Source organism: Lepidochelys olivacea (genome assembly GCF_965140295.1).
Source record: "Lepidochelys olivacea isolate rLepOli2 genome assembly, chromosome: 10".
Classification (NCBI taxonomy): domain Eukaryota; kingdom Metazoa; phylum Chordata; order Testudines; family Cheloniidae; genus Lepidochelys; species Lepidochelys olivacea.
In genome coordinates, this window is record NC_140420.1 from 66,149,297 (window position 1) to 66,174,319 (window position 25,023).

General features: G+C 43.2%; 1 protein-coding gene across 1 annotated transcript in view; it reads right to left on the reverse strand.

Annotated features, from left to right (window-relative positions):
• The window catches only part of SLC30A4 (solute carrier family 30 member 4), a 28,193-nt gene extending 19,409 nt beyond the window's left edge, over positions 1-8,784 (reverse strand). The window contains exons 1-2 of the mRNA XM_084640746.1: positions 8,275-8,784; positions 7,320-7,840 (exon numbers count right to left, since the gene is read on the reverse strand). Of these exons, the coding sequence (XP_084496872.1) occupies positions 7,320-7,716 (397 nt within the window). The 5' untranslated portion in view covers positions 7,717-7,840; positions 8,275-8,784. The remainder of the gene's footprint in view (positions 1-7,319; positions 7,841-8,274) is intronic.
• Positions 8,785-25,023: the final 16,239 nt, after the last annotated feature.

A 25,023-nucleotide genomic window follows, 5' to 3' on the forward strand; every position in this document is an offset into this window, starting at 1 on the left:
CTGAGGATCCTTATTGGACAGACAATTAAGGGCCAGGTATAGCAAAGGAAAGCTCACAAATTGGTTGACTGCATGATCAACAAAACAAAAATCTATCTTTATCTACACACACAGGCATGCACCGATAGCGTACATTATAGTTGGTGGTGGTATTGATCACTATATACTTAAGTCTGAGATCCAACTTCCAGTCTAGCTTCCCTCCCACACTGGTTGCTCATCACTTTATCAGACAAATTCCTCTGAGGCTGCAATGCAGCTGCTCTACGCCGATGGGAGAGAGCTCTCCTTTCGTCTTAACTACTCCAGCCCCCGTGAGCGGTAGAAGCTAAGTTGGCGGGAGAAGCTCTCCTGCCGACATAGCACTGTTCACACCAGACTTATGTTGGTGTAATTTACGTCGCTCAGGAGGGTGATTTATTTACCTCCCCCCCCACCCCGAGCCACATAAATTATGCCAACATAAGCTGTAGTGTAGACATAGCCTGAGATAGCCTGCTGGTTTGTTGAGCCTCCTGTCAGAATAGATAACCAGACCTTGGGAGACTGGCTGAAATACTGACTGTTTGAGGATGAGCTCTAAACATATGGGTGGGGTCCTGCTGAATGTTCACCAGATGACCCTGGTTTTGAGTTGTGGTTTTTCCTGACTTTGTTTGGACCTTAACATCCCAAAAGGACTGATGTGTACCTTGGCCAGATGGCTAAAGCACTGCTACATCAACCCTTGCAAAAGACAGTGAACCTACCTACAGAGACATGCAGCTGGGTGAGTCGTGCCCTGATGGGCCACAAGAGGGTGCTGCAAAGGCAAATCTGATCACAGTCCCAGTGTGTCAAAGTTCACAGAAAACACATTGTTATAATATCCTATAGGACAGAGGTGGTCAGACTACGGCCTGCGGGCCACATCTGGCCCGCGGGACCGTACTGCCTGGCCCTTGAGCTTCTGACCTTGGAGGCTTGCCCCCAGCTCCTCCCACGCTGTTCCTCCTCCGGAGCGGCATGGTAACGGGGCGGTGGAGGGGTTGGGTAGCGGGTCCCGGGGGGCAGTCAGGGGACAGGGAGCAGGGGGCGGTTGGATGGGGCGGGGGGTCCCGGGGCAGTCAGGGGTCGGTGAACAGGGAGGGTTGGATAGGACGTGGGAGTCCCGGGGGGCCTGTCAGGAGGTGGGGCTATGGATAGGTCGGGGCAGTCAGGGTGCAGGGGGGGTTGGACAGGGGGTGGGATCCCGGGGGGTCGATTTGGGGCAGGGGGGTTCTAGGAGGGGGCAGTCAGGAGACGGGAAGTGGGAGGGAGTAAATAGGGGGCAGGGCCGGGGGCCAGGCTGTTTGAGGGGCACAGCCTTACCTACCCGGCCCTCCATACGGTTTCACATCCCAATGTGGCCCTCAGGCCAAAAAGTTTGCCCACCCCTGCTATAGGATCAAATGCAAAGCTTCCCAGATGACTGAGCACTAAATTTCCTCAGAATGTTTTGGAACTTGAGGCCCAGAGGAAGGGCCACAGAAACAGATCAGGAGAGGAAGTTTGGTTAGGGCAGTAGGCCCGTTGTTCAGGGGGCTAGCCTGGAGCTTGGGAGACCCAGGTTCAATTTCCTGCTCTGCCACAAACTTCCAGGGTCTTTGGGAAAATCACTTAGTGTCTCTATGCCTCAGTGCACCATCTATAAAATGGGGATAATACATCCCACAAGGGAGGTGAGGAAAAATACATCAAAAGATTGTGAGGTACTCAGCTACTATGAAGATGGGGGCCATATAAGTATTTTAGTTGGAAAGATCCACCACCTTGACCAAGCTTAGAAAAGTGCTGATCTCAAGCGAAAAACAATGATGATCTATCTGATCATGATTAAGGTGTAGTTTTATTTTAAACCCACCCTATTGCCAGTTCTGTCTCTAAATCAGATGTGTGGTGTACACATGAGCATAAGCTGAGTCACACACCACTTGGAAGCCAGGAAGTCTCAAACAAATCCACAAGAGACATGGTGAATGATACTGAAGTCACCCCCATGAAGAAATCTCAGACTTGGATCCTCAGAGGTCAAATAAATGGGAGCTGGGCATCTAAATGCCTTTGAGGATCTGGGCATCAGTCAGTGACTCCAGTAGCAGGCTCAACAAGCTCAGCCAGGAATTCCATTGAGCAGTGAGATTGGTACACAGCCAAAATTCCTAAATTCATTTTATCCTGGGAGTCTCATACTACATCAATCTGTCCCTGTGATAAGGCATTTTCTACACCTGAGATCAGACTCTGCCAGATTCACCTGTCAATCATGCTAAACCACAAACACAGTCAGAAAAAGCACAACCAACTGACAGGGCAAGTTGACAGATTTCAGAGTAGCAGCTGTGTTAGTCTGTATCTGCAAAAAGAACAGGGTTGTCATTCAACCAGGTCTCTGTAATATGTTCAAAGTTAAGAGCCTCATCCATAATTAGTTCATGGATTGTGTAAGTCTTATCAATGACTAACCATTGAAGGAAAAGCTAAAGGGCAAGGTCACTGCTTGCCATTACCATGTGATCCTGAGATAAGGCCTCTAATTAAACTAAAATGGGATAGACAACAAACGTCAATTACCTAGTGTATGTCTGACAAATGGACTTTCTCCTAGTTTTTCCCTGAGAGGTTTGGTAAAGTATATATTTTTTAGATTTGAACAATGGCGTTTTCAAATACACCACAGATGTAGTGCAGATAAAGTCATTATTCAAAGGTATAAGGTCAACACAAGGTAGTGGTTTCGGCACATTAATTATGATTTCCACTGTATAAAATTAAGCTGCTTCACCACCACCATCTTCTACACTTATTTTTAAAAAGCTAAATCAAGAAAAGTTTAATCTTCCTGTTTTTAAAATGGTTATTTTTAGCTCAGTGGTCCCCAAACTTTTGAGGGTTGCACCCCCCTTACCCGTGTCTGCCTCCCCTGCCACCCCCGGACCCAGGTCCCAGAGTGGGGGACACAGACAGGGGTAAAGGGGCCAAGACTGGGCTTGCATCTGTGGGTAGGTCTCGGGCCAGGAGTGGGGTCCGAGCCAGGGTCTGAGGTTGGGGGCGGGGGCAGAAGCAGAGCTGCAGCCGGGCTGTGGTGGGGGCCAGCAGCCAGGCCTGCGGCCAGCTGCAACTCCACTCCTGCCCCTGCCCTTACCCCTAGCCGTATCCCTGGGATGGGAACGGATCCACAGCCAGCTGCCGAGACTGGGGCAGGGGCCAGGTGCAGACCTACACTGAGCCTGGGGATGGGGCCAGGTGCCGGGCCAAGAGCCGAGGATGTGGCTAGGGGTGGTATTGGAGCAGGGCAGGGGGTGGGAAGGAGCTGGGTTGTGCTCCCTTTCCGCCACCCATGGGTGCTGGCCTGGCCCTGCCGCGCCCCCCCAATGTTCCTCTGCACACCTCTAGGGGGTACACCCTACACTTTTGGGACCTCTGTTTTAGCTAAATACAGATACAGATAAAATACTCCTGAAAGCCATGGCAATGCTGATCACGGAAAAAATGGCACAGTGATTTCCAACCATTTTTTTTTAAATAATGAATTTAGTACTCTTGACAGGTGCCAGATTGTCAGGAATGAAGCTCTTTATTTATCCATAGTTCAGGCACTGCCACTGCCCATCTTGTACTAACTTCTGGCTCACCAATGTAACACAAACTCCCCTGGGAGATCAACTCAAGGAATGAGAGGGAAGCAAGTTTAGTGATGTGAATGACTCTCCTGAGACCACTAATTCATTTCACAGGGGCCATTGATCAGCCAGCAGACTTTGTCAGCACTGAAATGAATTTGAATGGTAAACAAGTGGCAGCAAGTCCTCTATATCAGGGGTTCTCAAACTGCGGGTCAGGACCCCTCAGGTGGCTCATGAGATTATTACTTGGGAGGTCGCGAGCTGTCAGCCTCCACCCCAAACCCCGCTTTGCCTCCAGCATTTATAATGGTGTTAAATATATAAAAAGTATTTTTAATTTATAAGGGGGGGGTCGCACTCAGAGCCGTGCTATGTGAAAGGGGTCACCAGTACAAAAGTTTGAGAACCACTGATCTATACTATTACCTGTCCCTTGAGCCATCAGCTCCTATACTTTCAAAAGTTTTTAACCTTCCCTTTTAATAGTGAATTCAAATTATAACTAATTCATGCTTCCAGATTTACAGTTGTGTATTGAAATTACAATATTTACAAAGAAGTATTTACAAGAAGTTGTGTGGTCATAAGTAAAAACCCAGTTCAGTGCATCTGAAAGTCTAATAACTGATAGATACATTGATGCACTGACATCATACCATTTTCCACTTTTGAAAACAAAGTGGCAATAGAACAAGTCAGGGGGAAGTGGATGGCAGAAATACTTTGTGTTCTTCAAGAGTTTAAGTGGCACCAAGTAGGCACTTAAATGGCATGAACAACTCCAAAAGACATGGTAGTACATTATGCTATTTAAATGAAAAGTTAATAGTGATTAGAAGGTAAATACTATGCCTCTTAACAATGATTAAATATTGGTGATGATGTAGTTTTGTGTCCACCGCCATGTGACTCTCAACTTTAGAGTTTCTTTCATGGTTATATCACAATAAGCTCTTCAAGAATAATGGCAAAAAAAAACGTCATTAAGGCAGAGTTAAAGATGCCTAATGATAGCTTGTGTCCTTCCAGAATATCAAGTTCGGCAAAACTCAGACTTCTGAAAACCAGGAAATACAGAATTAAGGTAGATGCCCACACAACCTTAACTCTACCTGGAGCTGGCAATAGCCACTGGGAATGATCTGTATGCATTCCAGTTTCTTTCAGAGTTGTAAGGGTAGCTGTAGTGAATGGTGGAGGCAGGAGGTGGAGTAGCTTGGTAAAGGTGTGTTTGTGATATGAGGAGATCTGGGGATTAGTTTGAGGAGTGTCATAGAGCTGTGACTGTGATATGCAGAGATCTGGGTCTGAATCACCTGCATTTTATCAAAGGAAGGAGGTGCATGTGTACCTTGAGGTTCCAGTCTGCATCATTTCAATATAGAATTGTGTGGTATTCTGTTGGGGGAACAGGCTCAGTGTTTGAGCAAAGGGCAGGTGCACACAGCACCTGTCTCTTACTTGCACTGTGTCTTTTCACTGTAAGTGAATCCAAGTAACGGTCCAGATATTAGGTTTCAGAGTAGCAGCATCCGATGAAGTGAGCTGTAGCTCACGAAAGCTTATGCTCAAATAAATTGGTTAGTCTCTAAGGTGCCATTGGTCCAGATATTAGAACACTGAGAATAGTTGAGCTTTAAGCAGAGAGCTGGCCTTAACCTTAACTATACTGGAGCTCCTGCTCCACTGTAATATACAGCCATATGTGTTTTGAGATTTACAGACTGCTGTATCATGCTGTTTTGGTTTAAATTTACAGTGCTCTTGAACCTGAACTGCAAGAGATAACATGCTTTGACATCAAAAGAGCTTGTCAGAGATAAATAAAAACTGAACTTGGAAAATTAGTTTGTTACTGTTTTGAATGAATCCATAACAGGAGCAATTTTGAGGTGAAAAATCAATGTGGTTTCTCCCAACTATTAACAATATACTGGAAGGTGCAAAGCGGTGGTCCCTCTCCCAAGGCTGCCAGCAGCAGTTGGGCCCTGCCCCCCCTCCAGAGACACAAACACTGGAGGTGCAGGCAGCTGGTGAATTCCCCACTTTCCCTGGGGTTGGGGAGCCAGGCTTTGGCCACAGAGCTGTGGGCTCTGTCCATGTGGTGGCAGACTCTGGTTTCAGGCTCTGGCCCCAGGCTCACCACACCCACCATCGTCCCTGGGCTCCACTGCCTCCCTGCCCACCTCCCCATACAGGGCTTGATTTGTCCCAAGGCTTGCCGGGGCTCAGTAAGTCTGCTGTGAAAAGTGATATTAATACACATACAAATATCACTTTACACAGCAGAAGACTTACCAGCTAGCAAGTCTTAGAAGAGAAAAATGCAACCAAAAAAGCAAAAGAAACAACAACAACAAAAAGACAAAAAGAAAAGGAGTACTAGTGGCACCTTAGAGACTAACCAATTTATTTGAGCATAAGCTTTCGTGAGCTACAGCTTACTTCATTGGATGCATTCAGTGGAAAATACAGTGAGGAGATTTATATACACACAGAACATGAAAAAATGGGTGTCATCATACACACTGTAAGGAGAGTGATCACTTAAGACAAGAACATGCAAAGCACCTTATTTGTGTTTCTATTCTGTTTAGGCCCAGTAAAGAATAAAGACAACTGTAAATTACTTTTATTACTGAGTCTGAAAAAACCCTACATAAATAAATTAAAATGATTTGGGCAGTATATGTGCATATTTATTTGTTTTTCTTAAAGTTAATTAAGTATTTTAGGAAAAATTGTTAGTGCGGCCACCAGCAAGAGTTGGTGGCTTCATTCTGAGGCCCCAAAAAATTTGTTGTGAGAACTGCTGGTTTAAGATACAGAAATAGCTAGACTAGTGTAGACAGTCTGTTAGTCCAGTAGGGAGAATCAAAACAGGAAGCTGTAAGTGATTGATCTTTATCTATAATTCATAGTTTCATGAGGGGTTTTTTCCCTTTCAATAGTAGAACTAAATTATATTGCTGTATTTGGGGACTAAGAACATAAATAACGTTTGAAGGCCCTAAAATCTTATACAGACACTGGTTTTCTGCTATTAAAGAGAACCATTAACTTGAAAAAAATACATTTCTGCCTGAAAATATTGCACCAACTATAATTACAAGAAAAAAATGGCAATAATTGAAACAAGTTGGGGGGGGGGTCTGTATTTTCCCCCATTTAACAGCATATGGAAAATTTAATTGTTAATTTCAACAATCACTTTCTTTTGGAGGACTGATAGCTCAGTGGTTTGAGCATTGGCCTGCTAAACCCAGCCTTGTGAGTTCAATCCTTGAGGGGGCCATTTAGGGATCTGGGACAAAAATTGGTGATTGGCCCTGCTTTGAGCAGGGGGTTGGACTAGATAACCTTCTGAGGTCCCTTCCAACTCTGATATTCTATGATTCCTTATTGACAAGATCCTTATAAACATCAGCCAGGGAAGAGTTAATGTTGGCAGTGTCCCTTTAAACTCTCTTTCCTTAGATGTTAATTGCATGCTTACTTTCTTTACTGTGAGCACTCTCTGGACTTGCTGCTGAAATCTGTGGGTCTCAGTAACTGATACACTGTCTCCTTTAGCAAATAATTAAAGAACAACTGTGTAATAAAACAATGTCCTAAAAAGCACCGAGGCATTTTTCCATTAACCCTTGAGGGAGTAAGAAAACAAGCCCAACTCACCTATGAGCTCTCCAATCATAAAGAAGAGATAGAGAACGGCAGCCAGGGTCAGCCGTTTTTTCACCTTCCTCTGTTTTGTTAGTTCCCTCTGTTTACTGCAATTGCTACAAGTGTCCGTCCTGGGGGAGCTAGTCTGTGTGCTCCGCAGAGCAATATCCCGGTCCAGCAAGGAGTCGTCATCGGACTGCAGACCTAGGTGAGCCCCATTGACAGGTCTGTCCGGAGCTGCATCCAAAGTGTCATCAGAAACCACAACTCGCAACTTGTTAAACCGGGGGAAGTCCTCCTCCCCCACTTCATCTGAAAAATCAAAGGCACTGGAGTCGTTCAAAAACAAGGGGTCATCGTTCTTTCTCAGCATGGATTTGATGCTATTCCAGACCCTGGATTGAGCCATAGTAGCTGGAGCCAGGATCCCAGCGGGTGCTGCCGCTTAGCTACAGCAAATTCTTCTCATGCAACTTCCTCTTGCAGACAGAAATGCTCCATTTCATCGTCCATTCAGGACATTTCCTCCAAGCCTGAGGAAAGCAGAGAGTTAAACATTCAGTTCACCAATGGATATAAATTCAAGTTAAAATGCACCGGGGGCAGGTTATTCCAGGTAATCCTACTAAAGCAAGCCAGGCCTCGTCCAGTACAGCTGTACTAACCCTTAGGCTGGACAGCTCACCTCCAGGATGCCAAACAGCACAAAAATAATCTATTTTAAACAGCCACTTTCATGCCCACTGGCCTACTCGCGATGCAGCTGAACACAGAGCAGTGACTACAGTAGCAAAGACATGTTTGCTACTGACCGAATCTAACCCGCCTTGCACGGAATAGACTGTAACACATTGTTACACTGTCATTTGTAAGAGTATGCAAAACGCTGAATAACTGTTGCTCAAGACTCTCAGGTTTATATTGCTGAAATATACTGGAAAGCTAAAATACGGAAACGGAACGGTACCTTTGCATGGCCAATACCACCGCTGCCTCCATGCAATCCCGATCCTTCGGGGGTTGGCTCAGGTCATTCTCCTAAGTCCCTTGTAAGTGATAACACCTCGCCAGAAATGCCTGCACTCTGCCCCCGGCTCTGGGGCCGGGCAAAGCCAGCTGAGAACCACAAACCCAACGAGGCGCTGGGCTTTCCCACCGGAGCATGCAAGCCCCGCGTAAGGGGGGGACCCGCACCTCCCCCGGGAAAGCCGGCGTCGGGCGGTCACCCCTTTGCCCTGGGGAGCTGCATCTCTCTCTCTCTCCTGCTTTCAAGACAATCAGGCTTGCGGCTGAGTCGCCGGTCACAGAGTGCGCGTGCGCCGGCACCCGTGGCCGTAGGGCGGCGCAGCGGGCCGGAACGGGGGCTGGCCGGGCGCATTGTTCGCATTCCTCGGCCGGGGCTCGGGGCCTGCGCGGGCTGCCGCCGGTCCAAGCCCTGCTTGGCACAACCCCAGTTCTCCCGCTGGGCCTCTGCCGTGCGCCCGTCGGGGGCGTGCTCCTGCCTCGTGACGCGCTTGCACGGGCCAGAACCACTTGGCGTGCCCGCTGCGGGCTGCAAAGGGGTACGGGCTGGACCTCCTGGACTATGGGAGCGGTAGCCAGCGGAGGCTCCTATCCTGGGGGGCTGTAGTGACGTTCTCTGAGATGGCTGCTACCTCTGCAGAAAGCTACACCTTTTCCATCCAGGCCAGCGGTCGCTAGCCTGTTCTGCTGTCTTGCACGCTGGGCTCCTCTTATGTGCCAACAGGCTCTGTTTCGGGTAATTAGTCCCTACAGCCCCAAATCTTATACGCCTGATGCCTTACACACATTGTGGGTGTGTGTGCGTGTTTAACTGCACGCTTGTGCAACCCTGATTTACATACATACACTGGGTGAGGGTAGTCAATTATTTTTTGTCAAGGTCCCAGTTTCTTGGTTAAGGTATAGTCAAGGTCCAGACTCCTGAGAAAATAATTTTATAAAACCCCAACGATAATGATAATAAGTAAATAAAAAGATGTTGGGGTCCATTCAAAAGCGTCTGGTGGTCCAGATTTGGCCCACGGTCTGTCTATTGCACTGGGCGTGTTCCCTATGTCCGTTTATGGTGTGTTTAACTTTCAGAAATTTCTTAGTTCTGTTTCTGCGTCTGACGCTGTTCGCTCGGTAAATGCCTTAACCTCTCCATGCCTTAGTTTTCCAATCTGTAAAACTGAAATAACAATCCTTCCCTACCTCACAGGCATATTGTGAGGCTTCATGTTTGTAAAGTGCTTTGAAATCCACAGATGAAAGATGCTATAGAAGGGCAATGTTATTTTATTGCTATAGTTTTAAATACAGTTGCTTTACATGTTGGGCCTTGATCCTTCAGAGACATGCTTAACTTTAGGCACTGGACATGCGCTAAAGTCTTTGCACAATCAGGGCCTTGTAGTGCCAGCCCACATAGATTAAAACCCCACAATACTGTTAATAAATTAATATGCACCTGTTGCCAGCACTTCCAAAAGATAACAGTACAATCTCATTTATAGTGAAAGTGCTGGAACTTGCTAGTCAGCAGTGTGGGTCTAGTTTATGTCCCAATCTTGCAAACATCTATGCAATTATTCCTTGTTATCTGACCAACTGTAAGGTTCGTGACTATGTGGTTAGGAAAATGGTTGTTCTGGGTAAGCATACAGTACTCATTAATATTTCATATATTTGTAATGTGATTTGAAAGATTTTGACTATAAATGGCACAACATAAAATTAAAATATTTTCTGTTGCTATATATAACCTGTTACCTATATGCAAGCCCACTTTACCACATGATCTGCACACAAGTAGGTTTAACATAAGGGATAATTATATATAAAGCCTATATTGTATTTTAAGTGTGGAATTTTAAGAAGTCCAGGAGGCTTGAGAGATTTGCACATATCAGAGTTCTTTTTGCAATGACTAGAGTGTACAATACTGAAGTCTGACATCATGTCAAAAATTTCTTGAACATTGCATCTTGTTTCTTTTTTTCTAGTATTTGTGACAATAAAGGCAGTGTTGTTTACATTCTATTACACGTTCCTGTTCATATGATTAGGGACAGTGATATCCTCATGTTTTTGGTACTTTTGGGGAAGGCTGTGTGCACACTGTGATGGGTTCGGTCACAGAGACCCCCTTGGGACTGTCACCTAATGTGCTGGAATTACCTCTGAGCCCATTCTCCCTGCCAGCATGGGACTCCAGAACCCTGCCTTGTTGAGCCAGACACACTAGCCTGCTGCAACACAGACCCAGGTCAGGTCCACACCCCCAAAGCTGCAGACTTTAACCAAAAACTGCTCAGCAGGTCACCTATCTCCAACACCCAGACACCCAGTTCCCAACGGGATCCAAACCCCCAATAAATCCATTTTACTCTTTATAAAGCTTATACAGGGTAAATTCATAAATTGTCCACCCTCTAAAACACTGATAGAGAGATATACACAGCTGTTTGCTTCCCCAGATATTAAATCACTTACTCTGGTTTCATTAATAAACAAAAGTGATTTTATTAAGCATAAAAAGTAGGATTTAAGTGGTTTCAAGTAATAACACAACAAAGTAAGTCACCAAGCAAAATAAAGCAAAAGCATGCAAGTCTAAGCCTAATACATTAAGAAACTGTTTACAAGTAAAATCTCACTCTCAGAGATGTTCCAATAAGCTTCTTTCAGAGACTAGACTCCTTCCTAGTCTGGGCCCAATCCTTTCCCCGGTACAGTCCTTGTTAGTTCCAGCTCAGGTGGTAACTAGGGGATTTCTTATGACTGGCAGCCTCCTTTGTTCTCTTCCACCCTCTTTTATAGCTTTGGCACAAGGCGGGAATCTTTTGTCTCTCTGGATCCCCACCCCTCCTTCTAAATGGAAAAGCACCAGGTTTATTCCACCATTCTTCCTGGGCTGGCTTACACAAACACAGGAAGGCTTGCAAATAAACTGAGCCATTTACAACCAATTGTCCTAGTCAATGGGAGCTAAGGTGACCAGACAGCAAGTGTGAAAAATCAGGACAGGGGGTGGGGAGTAATAGGAGCCTGTATAAGAAAAAGCCCCAAATATCGGGACTGTCCCTATAAAATTGGAACATCTGGTCACCCTAAGGAGCCATCAAGATTCTAAACCACCCTTAATGGCACCACCCTTTGCATAATTACGATAGGACTTCAGAATTATACTTCATATTTCTAGCTTCAGATACAAGAATGACACACTCAGTAGATTATAAGCTTTGTAATGCTTTATAATCTTTTGCGTAGAGACCTTTTGCATAAAGCATATTCCAGTTGCATCATATTTACACTCATAAGCATATTTCCATAAAACATAATGGAGTGCAATGTCACACACCCCTTTCCTGACTCTCCTTAAAGGAATAAGGGGTCTGAGCATCTTCCTTTGAAGATGATTAGAGCTTTACCAATGATTTATGTGGGAAACTGTGGTGGGGTGCACCTGGCCTTTGCAGCTCCCTACAGGCTGCCCTGCAGTTCCACTTCCCCCATTCCAGGAACCTGAGAAGTGATAGGAAAGGAGTGGCAAAAGTGGGTGCTCCAGCCCTGCCTAGAGAGGCCTCACAGAAGCAGCCAATCAGAGCCCAGCAGGCTCAGATAAAAGGAGCTGTAGGGGAGTTAGCAAGTCAGTTTCTTCTGGGACTAGAGGAGAGAAGAAAGGGGCTCCTCTGTGGCCTGGAGGTAGAGAAGAACGTGATTATCCTGGCCCTGACATAGGTCTGAAGCTAAAAGGGTCCTGGTAGAAAGAGGCCTGGGGAAGGAGCAACAATGAGTTGGAGTAAGCAGTACATGGCTGTTGTGTATAGGGCCCTTAGTTTGTTGTGCCCTTAGTTTGGAATCTGGAGTAGTGGGTGGTCTGGGTTCCCCTGCCACCCCCAGGTAAAGTGTCATAAACCCCAGGGAAGGGACAGGGCTTAGTTGAGAACCCAACCAAAGGGCTGAGTTTAAAGGGCCCAGAGCTGGGGCTGAAGACCGTAGCGAGGGCAAATATTCTGTCCATTTTTTTAACTCTTTAATGTCCCAGAAGGGGTTCATGGAGACTTTGTGAGGAGCAGAAATTGATGATGGAGCCTGGCATTTTCTTTGATGCAACCTTGTTTACGTGCAAAGAATGTACAAACTCCTGTTTCTCTGAACACAGTCGGAATCCCCAAATAGCAGGAGACTGTTCTTTTGTTCACTGCTCTAAGCCTATCTTTACAGACAGCTCTACCCTGCCCCCGAAATCTCTTTCTCTTAGCTTTATTTCAGGGCCACATTACTGTTCTTGCAGGCTGTGTTTGCTTCTGACTCTTTCCCTCTCTCTCCTGGTACTGTGTCTGTCCCACCCACATAAACATACACCCCTAGTGGAAACTTACTCAGTGAAAACCTCTCTGCCTGAGTCATTAGAGTTCCTGAGTGGCCGTGGGTGTTCCTTTGTCTTGGAGCTTGCTATTTTTCTTACTTTTAACCTGAATGAATGGTGTTTGTTAACTTCATCCATTTTTACAGGATTTAAACCCAATCTATAACATTGCCAAATGTTTGACTGTCTTTAAATATCTTTCTAGAGCTAAGCATTTGTATTCAATGCAGCTTTTTACGAATGACTTTTCTAGCAATCCATTTTTGAACATAGGAGGCAAGGCCATCATCACCCTTTGCACAGTATCTTCTTTGTTTAAAACTAACTTAAAAAGTAACGTAATCCGGGAGAAAGAGGTATTTTTGCCACTGACCATTTGTCCATTAATAGTAGCTTTTTTCTTTCCTGACTAAGCATTTTTGAAATTCAGCAATACTTTCAAAGTAATTAAGCTGATGGTGTAGGCAAGAAGGAAGCCAAGTGGTGGCAGAGGAGACACAGGCCTCAATTTTCTTATGCGCCGATCACTCCTGATTGTGAGGATTTTCTAAGAGACTGTTTGTTCCTTTAGATTTGGTCATATTTCCTTTGGGATGTTGGGAGATTATATCTCCTACATTGTAGACAGCTGCCAAACCATTCTGGGATTGCACAGGGAGGACCAAGCATGTAGCAGCAACGCCAACACACTTGCTGTCTACATTAGCACTACATCAGTGAGGGTTGATACATGGAGGACAACATGGTGGATTACCTTGCTGAGAGCAGGATTAATGCAGGTAGCGAAGCAAATGCCTGTGCCCTACTGGCAGTCATGTTGTGTGTAGACATGAGGTGTGCGACAGGCATCTATGCCCAGAATTAGGGTAGTGTAATTTTTTAACACTTGTTGCATAACTACATGAAAGGTTATAAACAATCAGATGTGTAGAGAGTGTTCAGATCTTGCAAAAGGGGGGCTACTCCTTTCACTCTAGTGTATATAAACGACATATGTGCATTGTTTTTTGGTTTGGTTTTTTAAATTGGTAACAGATGGATTAGCCCAAGGAGCTAAGGAACACACATTAACTCCAAAATCTTTCTCAGATGATTCAATGATGATTTTCTTTTTCTAGGGAAGATAGTCACTTTGATAATTAGTGAATGAATGCCAGTTGGCCATAAAACCAGGCCTTTTGTAAATAAACATGTGACTGGAAAAGGAGGTCGTCTTTGAGCTATATGCCAGCTCATTTAAGGACACCAAGAAAGCCTTTGTCAGAAACTGCCCTGTTTTCAGAAAGAAAAACTACCAGCTACAGTAGCATTGCAGGGGAGCAAAGAGAAGTTGTAGAAAGTAATTCAAATTCACTGCTGGCATAAGTGGGTGCAACTCCATTGAAGTCAAGGGAGTTGTTCTTTCCTATGCCAGTCACAAATTTGACCCACAAACTCATCCTTTTATAAGCTATATCATGTTCTTCAGTTTTCTCAGGCCTAAAAAATATGATTAATGGGAAACCTGTGTACAAGTAACTGACACTTCAGAAAGCAGAAATAGCTCTTTGAAGAAAAAACATACTTTCAATTTGAATGAAAGAATACGAAATTATTAGTGTGGCAGATTGGGAAAATAAGGGGCAGTAACTGTAAGTGTGGCCAAAAAAAAAAAAAAGCGTCTCTATAAAAAGTGAGGCGGGAGGAGATAAACTTTGTTTCGGTACAATGAAGTGATAAGGCTGACAGATCATAATTCCATTTAACTTTCAAACCACAATGCTTGTTTCCCCTAAGAGTGATAACTACTCAGCGGGAAATAAATCAATCTCGCTTGCTCCTGCTGTAAATGTGGATGAATTAAGTTACCTCAACAATGCTTTTGGAAAAGATAGCAGCTAACTTAAAGTGAATCCTTTGGAAATGCAGTAAATTGACTCAAATATTTCAGCCTTTAACTGCATGTATGTTGGATTCAGTGGGGTCATCCAAGGTCAGTTTTTACATAAAGAGCTGAATGGAAAGAGAGAGTGTATAATGTTTCAATCTATGGGTCAGATTAACGTCACTTTATGTTTGTTTAAGATATGATTCTGTTTGACTTTAATTTGTCTTCACTCTGTTGAATCTGGTAATATTTTCTAAAATGGGGAGAAGAGGACTGAGGTAAACTATTAAACTGTTTCAGAGTAGTAGCCGTGTTAGTCTGTATCTGCAAAAAGAACAGGAGTACTTGTATTAAACTGTTGTATCTCCAGAAATAACTTGATCTGTACTTTCTTAAACCACTTAAAGTAATATCTATCTTTTTGTTGAACATATTTGAGTTTAATCTTTGGTTAGGTTAATTTGTATTCAGAATATGCTATTAATATCATTTGTTCAGGAAAAGTGGAGGATGTGCTTAAAAAACAACAAAGCCACACATAGAATTATGAGTTTCAAAGTAAAACCAGGTTCTTTCCAAATGTTTTTTTATTCTGACCATATAAGCTTTTACTGAGATGGCTTTTTTTCCCCCTCCTTCCCTAATACGGGAAAAATGTGTCCAGATATTTATGGATGAGCTTTTTTAAATATGTAAACCAGCTGTTATTTCTTCTTTTACTTCAGAAAGGTGGAAGGAGTTAATTTATCTACTATTAAATTGGTAGAAAACAGTTAAATCAACAAGAATTGCAGCTAGGATTACCCTATGTACTCAACCTTTTGGTATCTAAAGATGATTTTATCCCATATATTTATCATGGGCTAAATACTGGCTGGATGGAGCACAGTATCTGGGGTCTTTTGGCCCAGTGCAAAAGGGGGTGCAGACAGATGATCATGATCTAAGGTTGAGTCTGAGTGTTATTTCTAAGTGTTTAGATGATAGAGTTACATCTCTACATGGATCATGACTCTGACAGCGACTGCAAGGATAACATTCCATCAGCAAGTCAAGATATACCCCCTAAAAAGAAGAGGCTTTGCACTTTCTGGAAAGAGAGGAGAAATGATTTTGTGTGGCTCGGTAAAGAAAGCAGTAATTGCTATAAGGCTTACTGTAGCTTATGCACAAGAAGTTTTTCAATTGCTTATGGTGGACTGTCAGACATCAGACAGCATGCTAACAGAGTGGATCATGAAAATAATTCTAGCATAGCTTCTAAGAACAAAACTCTGAAACTTTGTTTGTTTCTAAAAAAAAAAAAAAAAAAAGAAAGTGAAAATACAGAAAACAAGGTGGCTGCTGCAGAAGCACCAAAAGTGTACCACAGTATTATCCATAGTTATTCATATAGATTTTTTGATTGTGATAGCAAATTAAATATTGTTTTTCCAAGCTTCACCCATAGCTAAAATGATACATCTTTGTAGGACAAAAGGTTTGTGTATTTCCAACAATATATTTGCTCCAATTTCAACTGAGAAAACCGTTAAAGACTTGGTTGAAGAGGGAATATTTTTCTCAGTGAGCAATGATGCCTCAAACCATGGAAATATCAAAATGGTGTTTGTTACTATGCAGTTGAAAGGGGAATAATCCATTATCTGATTATTTTCAAGACAACAATGAAACTGCATCAGGAATATTTGAAAATGTGTACTACAATAGGTTTGAACTTTGACATGAATCATCATTTACCTGTGATAACGCTCATGCTAACTTTGGGAGACAACCACTCAGTCTACAAACTAATGAAAAATTAGAATGAATATTTGCTTCCAGCTAATTGCCCAGCTCATATACTGCATAATATAGCAAAGTCTTCCATAGATAATTCATCATTTGGTCTTGAAGATCTTGTAGCAAAAGTGTGCAATCACTTTTCCTCATCTGCCAAAAGAGTTTCAGGGTTACAAGAGATATTTCATTTTGTTACCTCAACATTTCGATTATTCAAGGCTATGTCCCCACAAGATGTTTAATTACATACCCTGTAGTTGAAAGAATCTTAAAAAGTTTTCCAGCTAGTAGAAGTTACTTGTGTAGATTTGGTGAGGATTGCCCAGTTGCAATTTTTAAGGATGATGAAGATGGGAATGATGAAGAGATATTTACAGTGACTAAATACTACTTTTTCATCATGGTCTTAAGTTATTTTTTATGATACAGTCTTAAAATTAGAACAATCTGATCTTGTATGTCCTGGAATTTGACATAATGCATTCATTGAAGGATAAGTTATAACAAAGGATCGATGACAAATTCTTTAGGCATAAATTTAAGTCTTAGCTAAAAACACATCATTGGCAAAGCAGAAAAAATTGAAATGGATTTCATTCAGTGATATATATTACTTCATATTTTGATTTCAGTGAATAAAACTACCTTAATCTGATTCAGCCACTTTCTCAGAAAAAAATGCTGACTTTTTTCAGGAAATCTTAAGGTTATTGAAGAGTTGAAACTTGACAAAAGGCTTGATATTGATTGTTTGTACAAGGAATATTGTGCATGGAGACAGGTTTCAGAGTAACAGCCGTGTTAGTCTGTATTCGCAAAAAGAAAAGGAGTACTTGTGGCACCTTAGAGACTAACCAATTTATTTGAGCATAAGCTTTCGTGAGCTACAGCTCACTTCATCGGATGCATACTGTGCATCCGATGAAGTGAGCTGTAGCTCACGAAAGTTTATGCTTAAATAAATTGGTTAGTCTCTAAGGTGCCACAAGTACTCCTTTTCTTATTGTGCATGGAGAAATTAGTGGAGAGTGTGTGCATGCTTCAGGAGTCTGGTTGTATTAGATCATTAGACCATTTCCTATCTTCAAATTCTAGTTCTCCCAGTTTCTTAACTTGCAGAACTTATGTCCATTTCTACTTCAAATGCAGTAGTGGAAAAAGTATTTTCCCTGTGTGAACAGACTTGGACAGATTGAAGAAACCTGCTAAATATTGAGTCTGTTAAGGCTGAGCTTCAAATTAAAGTTAATTTCAATTGTGTATATATAAAGAGTTTTATGAATTGATTTTAAAAAACAAAGATGTGTTAAACTGATAACTACCATTTTAAGCATTAAATCGAAGCTTCTGATAATTGCATTGTATACATGAGGGCAGTAGAAATGTACATGAGAGAGAAAAATACACAATATCCTAAGGAAAATGGTATGTCCCTGAAATTTTCCTTAAAATAAAAGATGGTTCCTTACTTTTCATGTGGTTTCCCCTTATCTCTATCCTGCAAACATGGTTACCCTAGAAACTGTACAGATACAGTCATCCATCAGACTTATCTGATTTAGTTCCAGGAACACAATTTGTCAAAGGCGAGAAAATACAGTGTTTGCTATAGAGCTCAAGATAACTGGTAGTGTATGACTGCACCAGTCTTTCAGTCGGTCCTTTTTGGGGATGTTACTGTAATTCATTTGTGCATAGGTTTCAGAGTAACAGCCGTGTTAGTCTGTATTCGCAAAAAGAAAAGGAGTACTTGTGGCACCTTAGAGACTAACCAATTTATTTGAGCATGAGCTTTCGTGAGCTACAGCTCACTTCATCGGATGTTACATATAAAGTAAAACCCAGAATCTATAAGTAATGTAGATGCATGTAAACATCTGAACGGAAATTTCTATGCAGATGAAAAATTGACTTAATATTCTGCTGTTTCACTGACACATATGTAAGCATTTGTGTGGCTAGCAGTCTGAAACATGCCAGTGTTCTAATGCTATACAGACAAAACTGCACAGGATTGTTTCAGGGGACAAGACAAGATGTCACGTTTATTATAATAACACAGTTTGATTTAAGACCAAGAACTAATATCTAATACCTATGTATACACATACACATAGCAAATGTTCTGCAGCTGCTAGATAGTTACCAGTCCTGAATGTAGCTTGAGTTCGTGGCTTGGGTTCGTAGCTTGTGGTGGCTAACTGGCTAGGAAAGCCGGGCACAAGGAAGAGCTGGGTCTCTGTTGGGCATGCACTGATGCCCTTCCATGTTGGTAGCAGAATGTTACCCTCCAAAGTCTGCCATCTCACCCATCCTTTTTGTAGGCTTTAGTTTGAATCCAGAGTCTATTGGTCTTGCTGTGTCACGCTGCCTCTGGGTCCGCTGTGATTAGTCACCCGTCAATTGCAGACATGACTTTCAGCCTAGCACCTGGCTTTGATGTTTCTTCAATTGTACTTTTGTTCTTTTCTTTTGAGGGTGGACTCTTCTTGCTTTGTCAGGGCTGTTGTCTGCATCTTCAGCCATTGGTGTTTACACTTTATTTCATCAGGACAGGCTGGGGCTGGAGGTTGAGTCCATCATCCATACATACCTCATTCACACATCTAAACTAAACTAATAAGATTACAGCAGGGTTTAGCAAAAATGAAGTGAGCATTTTAAAATGGGTTACAACATGGACAAGTGTAAGGAATGGCAAACAGTGAACAGAAGTTACAATATAGACAAGTATAATGAATGACAAACAGTGAGCAGAAGTTACAACGTTGAAGCAGTGCAAGTTTCAGTGATTTTAAGCAGCAATTGGACTGAAAGTGAAACTCAATTAGCCAGTTATTGGGGTACCTGGTTTTACGAATGAATGTAGTTTCATTCATAAAACTTTACTTATGAAGTTATATTAATAAAGTGAACAATTAAAAATAAATTCATTGATCAGTTCTACACTAACAGCTGAGGCCCTGCATGTACTGGAGAAGTAAAATATACAAAGAATTGTGTGTGTAGATCAAGAGAGATACTTACATAGGTGCTTGGGCAGGGATCTGGTGGTACAGAGGGGAATCTGGGATTGTAATAGTATCTGGAGGTGCAGGTATGGCCAAGAGGTATAGAGGATGGGAAATGGGACATGGAAGATCATAATTTTGTATGGAGAACAAAGGGAGGGAATGTAAGACCTCTGGACATGAAATACAGGGGTCACATTGGAACACAGTTGTTCATGGACTGTTGGAAGAGGGATCAGGTTAGGATTCAGGACTCCTTGCAAAACCTCTTTACGTTAGCTGTGCTGGTGTGAAAGGGCCACAAACCCAACTCAACTGGAAACCTAGGAATTCTCTCAGCATAGGGAAATTCCTCTATGAATCACAAACGGTGGATAATTGTGTGGAGTCACTTGCAGGATAAAAGCCTAATACTATATGGTATATTTTTGCTTCTTTAACAATGAGTTTTTAAAATGTTTTGTTTTAAACGCAGAATATTTTTGCATAGCAAAATGAATTGTTGAAAATTGAGCAAAATATTTGACAGAAGAAAGACATGAAAAGCTATGAACAAAATTGCATCTACAACAGGATCTGAACTCATTATTTTTAGTGGCAGACAGAGCCAACTCCTGATTCCAATTTGAAACCAATGTTAAAACTCCCAATAGGCCAAATCCTGAAGACTTTGCTCATATATACACTCACCAGTACTCACTCAGGCAAAATTCCCAGTCAAATCAAAGTAAAATGTAGGGGCTTTGAGAGTTGGACTCACTGATTTCAGTGGGAGAAGAATTAAGCCATTTAGCCTAGTAGTTAACATCCATGAAAATTTGTCACTTTTGCCATCAGAAGGAGCCTATATTCAATACATTAAATTAAAACATATTAAACATTCGGAAAGCTATTTGATCTTGAAAATAAGTACTACAGCATTTGAACAAAATGTGTTCCCACTTTTAATAAGGATTATACCTAATTTAATCTGTCATATGCCTCTTCAATAAGTGAGATGAAAAGAGCAAGATTTTTACTAAATTTTAGCTAAATGCCCTACACAAGGCACCTTTTGAGGTGAACTGTATGTTTATAACATTTGAGTGAGGTGGATTGTATTAAAAAAACACACACACACAAAGATCCTTTACTGTTGTATATAACCTGAGACAACACCTTCATAATATGAAACAAAAAAAAACTTTGTGTGTCATGGGGAAGCGGGTTGGTATTTTGCATAGATTTTCTGATCCTCAAATTCAATCTTGAACAGATAGTAACAGTAGTGCTTTCATTACATTTGTCTCAGTTCACTCCTTAATAACTCTGTCCTTCTGAATGTCTTGTAGCAACTTTTGGAGTTGGACAATCAAGCCAGCAAGTAATTGTCCTTGTTAACTTTACCTAAGCAAGAGTTTAAGTTCCAAGCTGTAGGGTCACTTAACTTCGCTTTCTTGCTTTTGTTTTTGTTGGAAGAAAGGCCTGCCTATTCCTCCCATGGAACAATGATTTGGTAAATCTTTGACGGCAGTAAAACTAACATGTTTGTTCCTTAACCTTTTAAATCATATAGTTCACTTGGCTTCGGATGAGACTTCAGGTGTTGTCTTTCAGATCTCTGGGATTCCTTCTGAAGCACAAGGCGGGAAAGTTTTTAATTTGAGGACATAACAATACTTAATTGTGATCTGTAAGTGAAGACAAATATGTAGACTATTTTACCATAATTAATCACCAATGCTGTTAATAAAAGTAATATTAAGCAACATTACATTAGAATACATTACAATACATTAGAACAGGGGAGGGCAAACTTTTTGGCCCAACGACCATATCTGGGGGGAGCAACTGTATGCAGGGCCATTAATGTAGGGGTGGGGCAGGGAGTTGGGGTGCAGGAGGGAGTGCGGGGTGCTGGAGGGGGTGCGGGGTGCAGTAAGGGGCTCAGGGCAAGGGGTTGGGGTGCAGGAGGGGGCTGGGGGCTGGGGTGCGGGGGGGCAGGAGGGGTGCGGGTGCAGGCTTCAGCCCAGCATCGCTTACCACGAGCAACTCCGGGGTGGCAGCGGGGCTAAGGAAGGCTCCCTGCCTGCTGTGGCCCCGCACTGCTCCTGGAAGTGGCCAGCATGTTGGCAGTGGCTCCTGGGGGTGCAGTGGGGCAGGCAGCTCTGCCGCGCACTGCCCTCGCCTGTGGGTACAACCCCCAAAGCTCCCATTGGCCATGGTTCTGCATTCCTGGCCCACGGGAGCTGCAGGAGGCGGTGCCTGCAGGCAAGGGCAGTGCACGGAGCCTTCTGCTGCCCCCCCACCCCCCCGGAGCGGCAGAGATGTGGTGCTGGCCGCTTCCGGGAGTTTGCCCTCCCCTGCATTAGAAGCAAAAGGAAGTCCAAGAGAGGGTAGGCCCATTATTCAATGGGAGTTCTGGGGGGGATAACATTCCTGGATGGAATTCATCCTTGTGTTGGTGCAGACCATGGGGGGTGGTAGGCAGTGGTTAAAGGAGGCTTGCACCCTCCTGATGCTGGAGCTGCTGGGAGACCTTTTGTCCCCTGTTGGTTGGGACAGCAGTAGGGACAGCTGGCAAGGCTGTTTTAATTTGTGCATGGCTACTATGTTTCCTATGGGCCTTGTGACAGCTGGAGAATAGGCAGCTGGGGCACAGGAACATCCAGGCCACACTCATCCCACTCCTGGAAGGCTCTCTGCCTGCTCCTGACACACTCTGATATGTCCCCTGTGCGGGGAGTATACAGAGCTAGGTCTGTGCTGCCTTAGGCACCTAAGTCCAAAATCCAGGTCTTCAAAACCTCTCCTTAGTGTTGCCTAAACTTATAAGTGCCTAAATTCTCTAGGTGCCTACGTTTCCGCTAATAAAGTCTTTTAGGACACCTCAAAGTCTGTGGCTGGGCATGTGCTCAGCCATCTCAGTCCAGATGCATAGCTCACACCTAAACCCCAGTGGGATTCTCAAACTAGGCACTGCCCCACCTGTCTCTTGCAGGGCCTGATGCAGTAAGACATTCTCAGAGGCTGCCTCACAGATCAGGACACACGTAAAATGCCATTGGTGGTGGTGCCAGTGTGCGTGCCCCCCATCATAACTCTTAGCCCAGGGGTTAGCACCAGTCCCACAGGATGTGGGAGAACCGGGATCAAGTCTCCCGTTGCCTAATGTGCTGTCATCCGCTATCCCTTGCTAAAGGGATGATGTCTGCCCAGGGAAAAGTCATTGATGAGATTTAAGATGGCTGTGGAGCGTAATCCGTGCTCTACAGGTTTTTCTACATATATGACCTTTAACTTTATGCACCCCGCCAAAAAAAAGTTATATTTGAAATGTTCTTACTGTTGCACTTCGATTTTTGTTTGATTTTGAAGGGTTGTGTGTAGCTGGTTACTTTATTATACTGGTTTGTTAAATGTACTTCCAAATACAAAGATTTTTTTTTCCATTGGTTTAATTAACTTTTTTTTTATTCTTTCATAATAATGGATGTATGGCAAATGGTTTTATGAGTCATCATTGCATTTAACACAGAAAATCCTTTAAATAATTCTGAAATCATTCATAGGGTTTTGCAGAAGCACATAGGGCATGTTAAATTTCAACCACCCACACACAACACCGCAGTGCTCGCAAAGTCTGTATCCCAACACCACCAGCCCCCTACCCATGAGCAAACATCAAAATATGAACAGGAGGCATCCCTGACGGCATTGCCACATGTCTGTGTTCTTTATGGGAGCCTTGCTGGCTGCTCAAACCTCTAAGAAAGTCTCCACACCTCAGCCTCCCACCCATTGATAAGGTTTTCCCTCTTGCGCTCATAAATATTGTGCAAAACACAACATGCAGTTCTAATGGTTGGAACATTTTTTTCTGTTGCTTCCAACCTATTCCGTAAACAGAGCCATCTGCCTTTCAAATGGCCAAATGACTTGACTACCTTTCTGCAACTATTCAGGTGATAGTTACAATGTTCCTTTTTTTTGTTCAAGACACTGGTGTATGGCTTCATTAGCCAGGGCATCAGGCGATAAGGCAAGTCTCCCAGTATAACTGGACCAACCTCCATACCATTAATGTCTATAGTGCTCCTGTGGGCAAACTGTCCTTTCTGCATTAGTTTAAATAGTATTGAGTCCTGAAAGTTCCTAGCATTGTGGACCTTCCCAGACCACACTGCATTTGTTTGTAAACCTGCTGTGGTAGACAACCCATCCTTGGAGCACCATGGAGAAATAACCCTTTCTGTTTATAAATTAGGTGCCCTGGCTGTATATGTGTGGAAAATGATAGACACTTGGGGTCCATCAGTTGCCCCAATACAGTTTGGAAACCCCATGTGTGGAAAACCACCAATAATCTTCTGAACCTTGTGACCCAGTTAGACAGCACCTTATCAATGGCATAGCAGACCTGCATGACAATGGCCCCAATAGTTGACCTCCCCATGCCAAATTGGTTGGCTACAGACTGGTAATGTTCTTGGGGTGGGGGGGCTTCCAGATGGCAATGGCAATCCATTTTTCCATGGGTATGGGGCATCACAGGTTTGCATGCTATCACTGAAGCTCCAGGGTCAGTTCTCCACAGATCTCAAAAAAAGTAGCCCTCCCCATCTTGAAGTTCTCTTGCCATTAGTGGTCAGCCCAGCTCTCCAGAACAATCCTTTCCCACCAATCCACAGTGGTTTCTTGGGTCCAGCAACTGTACTGAATGGTGTGTATGTGATCCAGGAATCAGTCCTCTTGTTCCAACAGCTCAGTGTTTCCTGCCTCATCCTGCTGCCAGGGCTGCAGAGTATCCTCCTGCTGTTCCCACATCATCTGCTCAGTGGTAAAACAGGCCAACTCCAATGCAGAATTCATCTGCGTGTTGTAATACCGACCAAGCAACCAATGTATATTTGCAGTTGTCACCATAGCAACGTGGAGAATTGTTGGATCCATACTGGCTGACAGCAATTTGAAAATGGCATGAGCCAGCCCAAAAAGGAAGTATGGGGCAGGGATGGTAGAAATATGGGATTTTTCTTTTAAATTTGAACCTGCCTAGCTTCACACAGTTTGAAGCGAAAATAGTCCAAGGTGGATGCACACTGCTCAGCAGTGAAGCAAAGGACAATGGGATGCAAATTGCAAATGGAACAAGCAGTCTGTGGGAACACAATTAGTGCAACTTGCGTACTGCAAGTTACCTGATGTGCATCAAAAAGCTTTTGATTAGCAGCCACCTCTCCCATGTAGCCAGGGCATAAGTCCCCTTTGTGGAGCTAGCCCTGGGGCCAACCACGAATTTGGCCCCTTTCCTTATTTCCTTTATTCAAATTCCATAATGGTTGTACCTGACATGGCAATTTTCCGATATTACTTTTTTGAACAAATAAATTTGCTTTCTACAAATAATAATCTCAAAATTTAGTTTGCATTTGTTTTGGTAATTACAAATAGAAGTTTGTGAAGAGAATAGTGAGTTGGGAGAAAAATCTTAGGCCAGGACTACACTGTAGATCTCAATCGGTATAACTTCTAGTTATGCTGACCTAACCCCTCTGCATAGACAGTGCTAAGTGGATGGGAGAGCTTCTCTTGTTGACATGGCTACCTCCCCAAGGAGGTGGATTAACATTTAACACCATGTAGTAGAATCTCCACTAAATTGCTACAGCAGTGTAGCTGTAGCACTGTACCTGAACA